Source organism: Oncorhynchus mykiss, chromosome 18 (genome assembly GCF_013265735.2).
Source record: "Oncorhynchus mykiss isolate Arlee chromosome 18, USDA_OmykA_1.1, whole genome shotgun sequence".
Taxonomy (NCBI): domain Eukaryota; kingdom Metazoa; phylum Chordata; class Actinopteri; order Salmoniformes; family Salmonidae; genus Oncorhynchus; species Oncorhynchus mykiss.
Genome location: NC_048582.1, coordinates 38,098,229 through 38,107,737, shown reverse-complemented (window position 1 = coordinate 38,107,737; position 9,509 = coordinate 38,098,229). Strand labels below are relative to the sequence as shown.

The 9,509-nt window shown below is 41.8% G+C and overlaps 1 protein-coding gene across 2 annotated transcripts; it reads right to left on the bottom strand.

Moving 5' to 3' along the window:
• Window positions 1–279: 279 nt before the first annotated feature.
• On the bottom strand, window positions 280–9,075 carry LOC110496153 (C-type lectin domain family 4 member F). Of its 2 annotated transcripts, XM_036952671.1 has the most exons (9): window positions 8,940–9,075; window positions 5,664–5,750; window positions 3,085–3,207; window positions 2,641–2,736; window positions 2,452–2,526; window positions 1,941–2,003; window positions 1,427–1,590; window positions 1,182–1,309; window positions 280–1,082 (listed from the first exon to the last, which is right to left on the bottom strand). In XM_036952671.1, exons 1-9 carry the CDS (start codon window positions 9,007–9,009, stop codon window positions 914–916), a joined length of 975 nt encoding a protein of 324 aa, XP_036808566.1. In that variant the 5' UTR covers window positions 9,010–9,075; the 3' UTR covers window positions 280–913. The 2 variants fall into 2 exon arrangements, with proteins under 2 accessions (XP_036808566.1, XP_021427556.2); XM_021571881.2 differs by lacking the exon at window positions 1,941–2,003.
• Window positions 9,076–9,509: the final 434 nt, after the last annotated feature.

Genomic DNA, 9,509 nt, shown 5'->3' with positions numbered 1-9,509 from the left:
CTCCATTTCACCATCTTGGTAATCTAATAATGAATAGTGATCTCTCAGACTACTGTAAAGCAGCATGTAAATGTGGTGCGTATGGAGACACTAATAAATCCCTTTAATATACCTACTTTAAAGCTTTGTGTCAAACCTCAAATGACAATTCTTTATTTTCTACCTTTTGAATATTCATGATACACCACTAGAGAAGTGAACAGTAGGCATTCTGGCATCTTATTTTTCTAGCCCCTGAACTACTGTAGGTAAGACAACAAAGCTTCTTAATAAATATACTGCTGAAAAAAAAAATTTTTACTTTATTAATTCAATGGTTTGGATAGACACACACAATAATTTTCTCTCAAATGACTAGCCTAGATACAGCACTGTTAAGCAGAAATATACATGTACAAAACACACAGGATGATGTACAGGTGTAGGGTCTTCCTTTTATCACTCGTTGCTGAGAATTTTCCTGCACTGCAAAATGGAGATATGTTTCATGATTTACAAAAAATAATTGAAAACCCACACTAAACACACACACTTAATATTGTACTTTTCATGTAGCCTAAATTTGGCCAGGTAACAGCTTAACCACCTATCAAGCAACATATGATTGAAGGACTAAAGTTCAAATCCTGTTGCTATAACAATACTATGCAAATTAAGATCCAACACCTGTAGCCTACTGAGAAGTGAAGAGGCGTGAACTGAATATATCTGACAAGTTTTTCATTAGACTGTTTTACACCATAGCATAAAAAGCATTAAATTATATGCACAAAGAAAGATGTGAATATCAGCAGTAATCTCCTGTAAACCAGTCATAATACAGTTTCTCCTCACTTCTTATCAATGCCAGCAAAAAAATGATTGTTGTTCAGAGACATATTTAGGAACCTTTGAGTTTCTTAAAGATACTGTTTCACAAGGGGGGTTTTGTCTCACATATTCTTCTCTGAGTCTTATTACAGTTGACATCCAACCAACTCTTGACGTCTTTAGTACCACCCGGTTCCCCCATTCTAACACAGTCTTCACCGTCGGGATTCTCTCCTTTCCAGTCATCTGGCTCCCGGTCACCAAGCCAGAATCTATGGATTGAAGGATGATAATTCATAAGAGGTATGATCACAATAAGTTTTAATCTAGGGTGATTGTATTATGATATTGATTTAAACATGCATTCAAACCTTGTGCTTAGAGATGAATTGTCCACCCATAACCACTCATTCTCGTTTATACTGTCCGTCAGCCCAATCCAGAACTTGTCTTCAGGCTCCGTACTTATTTTTGTACCACTTTTCTGATCTAAGAACGTCTTCACCAGAAACATTGTTTGAAGACTTATGTCAAGATTTATTTTCATTTGTATGTTAGTAGAGGAAAGGAAAAATGTGCATCAAAACTACAGAGAGAATCAATAATAGAGTCATACCTGCTCCTCTAGGCTCCCTATGATGACAAGGTGTCCCCCCCTGGTGATACACTCATCCCGACTCTGAGCCCAGGTCAGTTTATCAGGGGAGAAGTAATAGCACTTCCCCCCATAATACTCCCAGCCTTCAGCACAGTTCATAGGCTGAGGACAGTCATTATTCCCTGTGGAGAGAACCAATAACCCAATGCCATTGTCAGTGCCCCGTGCACTACTCATCTCTATGCCTACCTATAGTCAAATGTCTTTTGTTTTTGTGTTACTGATAGTGTACAATCCATGTGTATATGAGACTGTATACTGCATGATCATCTCACAACTATTCAAGAATGCTATATTGTTGCATCAATGAATAAGGAGGGACTAAAACAGACTGCCCCTGAAGTTGACAACTTGATTTGAAGTAGTTTTGAGTTTAACTCAGGATTGCTATCTGAAACAGGTTTTTATCTTGGGTCATAATACAACCTACTACATCTATGAGTAAACACATTCCCTCATAGTATAATCTCCCCTGTGTTTGTAGGGCAAGAGGGTGGAGTTCTCTCCTTTCTCAATTCTTCATTTTGTTGCCAAACTGTTGTGAATAAAGATAATTATGCTTTTCGCAGGTTGAAGTTTATTGCCATGAATCCTGCCCTGAAGGCAGAACTGAGCGACTCCCGCTAGATGGGCCTCACAATGATTATGAAAACAAGAATGAGCTGTTTGGTCTTCATTTACGGTTTGGGCTAGCAGTGTGGTTAAGATTAGGGTTAGGTTTAAAATCAGATTTTATGACTGTGGCTGTGCCAGCTGATGACCACGCTGCAGAGCTGCCTCCAGGGCAAGATTCATGACAATAAATGCCAACCTGCATCGTTTTCACAGCGTGACATTGGAATCCATACTTTTTGGAATTAACCAACAATAACAAAAGCAGCACCTTTTTTCTAATATTTTATAAGGATGAACATTTCAATGGAAAGGCTGTATTAGTGGCAGACAGCACAATTTAATTGGAGGGTCATATCTGTGTCACTCACCTGCACGTTCCTTCTCCTGAAGATCTTTGTTCTTGTCTTGCAGTTCTTGAAGCTCTCTCTCTTTGATCATTAAAGCTAGTTGCCAAAAGATAACAACTCTGACTCAAGTTCCCTACATCCAGCTACATATAAACAACAGTTACATTAGAAAACCGATGTGAACATTTTCTTTGTGTGAACTAAACTCACCTGAGGTAAAAGCTTTTTCCAAACCTGTAAGATTTCGATTGTAAGCCGCTTGCAGAATTTGGAGCTCTGTGTTTTTGGTTGGCAGGTTGCTGATATCTGATTGCAAAAAGACATACATTTTAAATTGTAGGAATCTGACCCCAACATTCTTCTGCATAATAATGTAATATTAGTTGATTGTGAAAAGTATTACAAATAGCTATTCATTTCATTCACCAACATTTTTATATTGTATCAGTTATGTTGTCACAGAAATTAGACAATGACCTGGCATAAAACATTTATCCATTTGAAGCAGCACTGTGGGGATTTTCCAGCTCTTGCGCTAAAAAATGTGCCTAGATATTTCTCTATATTCATAGCTCTGGACAAGAGCCTCTATGAATCTGTCTCCAATATAGAGTCTGCTTTAGACTAGCCACCTCCACTATCTAGGTCACTCACACAGGAACCGAAGTCCAATGACCGTCCCCATCAGAAGAAAACAGAGAGTCACCAGGACCACTTTGACAGGGTCACATCCACCTGCTCTGACCTTTAACCCCTCCTGAGAATCAGGGTCACCAGCTGAGGAGACAGAGAGAATGAATTAAACTGACATATAAGACTCGCTACTTCATTTTATTGTATGTGAGACATGAACTCATCAAACATGAAGAAAACGTACAGCTGTGGGTGTTTCTCAAAATGCATACTACCGTACTCAGAGCACGCAAATTGGAACACGGGATGGTCAGAGAATGATTCCAAATCAAAGTAAGCAAAACGGAGCATTTAGGACACTTCAAATGTGTTCTCTGTTTTTACATACTTTGAAGCATCCATCGATACAAGCGTCAGAAAGTATGCAACAACATACCACAACATTTTTTGAGCTGAAGCGAGGGAAAATACACTCCGGCTAAATCATTCTGAGTCGACAAGTAATCCTTAGTGGGCGGAGAGGCGGTCGGGGTGTTGGGCGAAGGCCACGGTGGGGAAGATGGTGTAGAGGCGGTCGGGGTGTTGGGTGAAGGCCACGGTGGGGAAGATGGTGTAGAGGCGGTCGAGGTGTTGGGCGAAGGCCACGGTGGGGAAGATGGTGTAGAGGCGGTCGGGGTGTTGGGTGAAGGCCACGGTGGGGAAGATGGTGTAGAGGCGGTCGGGGTGTTGGGCGAAGGCCACGGTGGGGAAGATGGTGTAGAGGCGGTCGGGGTGTTGGGTGAAGGCCACGGTGGGGAAGATGGTGTAGAGGCGGTCGGGGTGTTGGGTGAAGGCCACGGTGGGGAAGATGGTGTAGAGGCGGTCGGGGTGTTGGGTGAAGGCCACGGTGGGGAAGATGGTGTAGAGGCGGTCGGGGTGTTGGGTGAAGGCCACGGTGGGGAAGATGGTGTAGAGGCGGTCGGGGTGTTGGGCGAAGGCCACGGTGGGGAAGATGGCAGAAAAGGAAATACTGAAGAAAGTGCAGCATATTATGAATAAACATGGAGTGGGGGATTACACAGGTCTTCTGAAAGATCTGGTGAAGGAGAAGATGGACAAGATAAAAAGGAGAGTTATGTAAGATTTTTTTTGTGAATATGGAATGAGGATTGCACAGAAGTTTTGGAAGAGCTTGAGGAGGAACTGGGACAGGAGGAGTGTGAGGATGAATTAAATGTGGCGGCAGGTGCAGTGATGACTGCTGCATATATGTTGAGTGTAGAGGGAAGTAGTGGTGAGGAAGGTGGGCGTCAAGTGCAAAAACAGGGATACGTGCTCCAGTAGTTCTGAGATGGAACTTGTTGAGTGAGGTACCTGTGGCGAAGATTGTCCCAAGGCTGATTTTGGCCCAGTTGGGGTGAGACATTTATTTAACTAGGCAAGTCCATTAAGAACGAATTCTTATTCACATTGACAGCCTACACCCGCTAAACCCTAACCAGGATGACACTGGGCCAATTGTGCGCCACCCTACGGGTCTCCTGATCACAGCCAGTTATGATACAGCCCGGAATTGAACCAGGGTCTGTAGTGACACCTCTAGCACTGATGCAGTGCCTTACACCTCTACGCCACTCGGGAGCCCGAAGGAAATGGATCCTTGTTGTTTGGTTGATCCACATGTGGTGTCAGGTTGGGTGGAGGAGAGGTTGGGAGCAGGGCTCCGTTCAAAGGAGTGATAACGAGAGAGGCATTAAGTGTTGAGGAGGAGCAGTTGAAATTGAAGATTCCCAGTGTCTGTGACACCTGCCACTTGATGAGACGTTGATACGGTGGGCAAACCGGAGAAGACATTATCTGTCATGCTGAGTTTTGATGCAGAGTCGTTACCAGATAAGGTCAAGCAGAAATGCAGCAGAAATTAATCGAAAGTCAGAAAATAGTTGTAGTGGCAGCGGCAGAGAAGTACCTGGGATTGCTCACCTGCTCTTTCTATGACATACTTACCAGGTGAAAGCTATGATCCCTTAATGATGTCACTTGTTAAATCCACCAATCAGTGTTGGTGAAGGGGAGGAGACAGGTTAAAGAAGGATTTTTAAGCCTTGAGACATTTGTGACATGGATTGTGTATGTGTGCCATTCAAAGGGTGAATGGGCAAGACAAAATATTTAAGTGCCTTTGAACGGGGTATGGTAGGTGCCAGGCACAATGGTTTGAGTGTGTCAAGAACTGTAGCACTGCTGGGTTTTTCAAGCTCAAGTTTCTTGCGTGTATCAAGAATGGCCCACCACCCAAATGACATTCAGCCAACTTGACACTAGATTTGTAGTCAACATGGGCCAGCATCCCTGTGGACATTTCGACACCTTGTAGAATCCATGTACCGACAAATTGAGGCAGTTCTGAAGGCAAAAGGGGGTGCAGCTCAATATTAGGTAGTTGTTCTTAATGTTTTGTACACTCAGTGTATGACTCGTAGGAACAAGGAACATGGTTTGACGAAAATGCTAAAAATACGTAGGAAACTTACTCATTGTTTTGCCGAGCTTGCACTGACTTCATCTGACCCACACAATCCCACGCATGCCCCTACACACACACACACACACACACATACCATTAGTGTCGGTAGATGGCTGGTTGCGTCCGGCTTTGGGAATTGAGATTTCAGAGTGCGTGGCATCATTCACTGTGGATGCTGTTGCTGAAATGTAACCATGAAAGTGTGAGTACAAGACAACTCCTCTCATCACATTGGCTGTTCCTGAACCAGCATTTTTAATACTCAGTTTATTTATTTTTAATTTTAGCACTTTGGTCCTGTTTTCACAAGAATGCGGTAAAAAAAATTACAAACTCAAAACAGATCATGAAAAAGTCTGTTTCAAAACTTTAAGCACATTTTCAAATGACAAAGTTCAACACACAAAACCACACAGTAACCTTTTCACCAAACCTGATCACGGTTTCATCTAGAAATACCTTTCATATAAAGTTATTGCCTTTCACAATGCAATGCTCACAATGCTTTTCAGTTGATTCTCTTCATTTGTTCAAATACATTCAACCATCACTTAATCCAACTGAGCTTAATGGTTAACCACTTAACCGTTTGGTAAATCTATGAATTTTAAACTGATTTGTCCACTATTTATGTATTTTGAGAAGTACAAAAATAAAGTGTGTTTGTAAAGTATAAACATCTAAATGACATGTATGATGCATGATAACCATCCATAATGACTACTAGTTGTTGCTAATTGATTTCAACATGGAGCAGGAAAGACCGCAAGGTAAAGGTGGAAATCAAAGAGCTCGTGGACAAGGGGCCTGTTAAGAGAGGTGGGCCTGGGCCCCATCAAAGAGGTCAAAGAGTTGGGCATGGGCCCCGTCAAAGAGGTGGACATCAGAGAGAGGGAGGCAGGGAACTGTTGTGTCTAATGAAATCAGGGCCATCGTTGTTGAACATGTGATAAACGGAGGCCTTACCATGGCAGAGGCTGACAGATTAGTTCACCCCAATCTGAAAAGATCAACTGTCAATTTGATCCTGAGAAAATGTCATCAAGAAAAGCGGTAAGTCTGGAGGACATGCACTATGCTTTACATCTACAGTAAATGACGTATTGTAATGCATGTACATTTACCAAACATGTTACAAGAGGCTTACAGTATGATCTATTGACAGTAGACTCTGTTCTACCCTCAGAATGGACAGAAGACCCCATGGTGGTGGCCGTGTGCTGACCAGAAGGAGTGGACAGTGGTGGAAATGGTGAGGGCCAGGAATGACATACGGCTGTCCAAAATAAAGCAGGCCATTGAGGAGAACGATGACACTGTTGCCAATGTGACATCCATCAGCCTACCAACAATGGCCCACCTTTTGAAGAGGCACAAGGTATCTATGAAACACATTTACCTGATGCCTTTTGAGAGAAACAACGACCGGGTGAAACAACTGCAGGCCACGTATGTTCAGGTACAGCACTATATACTGTATTACTGTGACTATTTGATGCACATGCTACATCACATTATCATATTGTAACTATACTGTAAAAATAACTAACCAAAATATAGTTTAGAGGGTGATGGTGCTTGATGCTGCTGTGAACCATCACAAATATATATTTGTTGATGAAGTGGGCTTCAACCTGGCCAAAACTCAGAGCCGTGGGTGGAAACTTATCGTCCAATGGGCAACCGTCCAAGGGCCTGGACAATGTGGGATAAACATCTCAATGTACACAGCTATTTCTGAGGATGGTGTGGCAGGATATAGGGCATTACTTGGATCCTACAACGCTGCACATCTCATTGTGTTTCTCAATGAAATTGAGTAGGCCTGTCAATGTGAACCATGCAATACTTATCTGTCCATCATCTTCTCCTTCACCAGATCTTTCAGCAGACCTGTGTAATCCCCCACTCCATGTTTATTCATAATATGCTGCACTTTCTTCCGTATTTCCATTTCTGCCATCTTCCCCACCGTGGCCTTCGCCCAACACCTCGACAAACTCTACACCATCTTCCCCACCGTGGCCTTCGCCCAACACCCTGACCGCCTCTCCGCCCACTAAGGATTACTTGTCGACTCAGAATGATTTAGCCGGAGTGTATTTTCCCTCGCTTCAGCTCAAAAAATGTTGTGGTATGTTGTTGCATACTTTCTGACGCTTGCATCGATGGATGCTTCAAAGTATGTACAAACAGAACCACCCTGCAGAGGTGGTTCAGGCATGGTTTTGGGCCCATCCCCAATTCGTGGCCCTATACTCTTCTTTCCTCAACCCTATTTGAGGAATCTTTTTCAGCATGGAGGTGGAGGCTGTACGATCGCCATCCCTATGAGCGTGCCATAGAATTTCTGTCAATTTTGTTGGGTCATTTAAGTGGATTGCCTAATATGAAAACCGTGTAATCTATAGGACTGTAGCATTTTACTTTCAGCACTTTAAGGATGATTTGAAACACGTATCTTGCATTGTTTTCTATTGGATTAACTGGTAGTTAAAATGACTAAATATAAAATATATTATGTTATGGTGATTAAACCAATGTTCATTACATTTCACAATAAACATATGTTGAATCAATGGTTGTGTGGTGAGAGATGTTTTACAATCCAAATGAATGCACAATGACAGGTTGAGTGAACGACTGGCTGAGTTACAAGTGTGACCAGTTGACAGTTTTGTACTAAGACTTGTGAAAATGCACCAGATACTTGTGAAAATGTGACCAAAGCGACAAAGTAAAACTGTAATGTAAAATGATCAGCACAGATCACTGATAAGGCATGGAGTATTGCATGCAAACCAGCTAACAAATATGTTTCCTGCAAACCCTTTGAATTGTAGTCTCTAAAATCTCTGTGATGCCAGTCATTTTTGTCCTCGCGAACATGTTTTGAAATAGGGTATCAATATGTGTAGTCAAATAAAGTCAGTTAAAGGGGCCATCTGGGTATTTTTTTGGTAAACTGCTGGGGGATGGGGCTGGAGGAATGTAACCACTCTCAAGTTCATAGACGGAGCTATGGGAGCGAGGACGGACCATCCATGACCATGAGATACAAATGATCATTTTAACCATGATTTAAAGCCAAACGGTGTTTGTTTACAATTACGTTGTATATAAACACCGTAAAACAAGCTTACATTTGTTCTGATGGGGTAATACAGTTGAACTAAGCTGATGAGGCGTTTATAAGTAATATTATTCAAGAATCAATGGCTATATAGCATTCATTTCAAAAATGGATCCTAGATTGCCCCTTAAAGATTATAGATATATATTGGCAGATAGAGGAAGCTTTTTGTTAAACATTCTGCACACCCTGAGCATACAGCATGATTATAAAAATAGATTTTAGTTTAGAACTTACCACCATCTTTTCCTTCAGTCTTTTGGTGCTTTTTGAACTTCACATCAGCGTAGACTATTCCTTCAGACATACTGATCTAAACACTCATACCAGACACTTATTACATCAGCCCAACTAGACACTTATTTTATATGACTGTGTGTTGAGAAAAAAAAACAGTTGCTCAATGACAGGACTTCTCTTTTCTCTTTGCGGCATTAATTTAATTAACCAACTAAATTCAGCTATTACTACAAGTACTAATTCATAAGTGGTAAAGACCCAACACCTTGTATTCCACACTGGAACTCACCAAGCTGCTGAAAGGCGTTATTGTTGTAAACCTACCATAACAGCAAGTGGTACACACAGCTGATAGAGCTTTCTTGTCTGACACTGAATTGGCGCTATAACTTTTCTCATCTATTGTTATTTCTCTGGTAGACAATCACACTCCTTTTAAACGCCTTAGAGTTCAAAATAGAACAAATAATTTGTTCCCTATAGAACTTTCAGATCTCATTATGATGAGAAATCAGGCCTGGGCCAAGGCTCGATTAACTGACTCCGTAACTGATTGGCAGTGTTTCG

Excerpts from the sequence above, each read along its gene's own strand:
- LOC110496153 (XM_036952671.1), bottom strand. The coding sequence starts at position 9,009 with ATGTCTGAAGGAATAGTCTACGCTGATGTGAAGTTCAAAAAGCACCAA. Across the intron at positions 2,737-3,084 it reads CATTGGACTTCGGTTCCTGT|ATATCAGCAACCTGCCAACC; the intron begins GTGAGTGACCTA and ends TTTTGCAATCAG. Across the intron at positions 1,310-1,426 it reads TAGGGAGCCTAGAGGAGCAG|ACGTTCTTAGATCAGAAAAG; the intron begins GTATGACTCTAT and ends TTTCTGGTGAAG.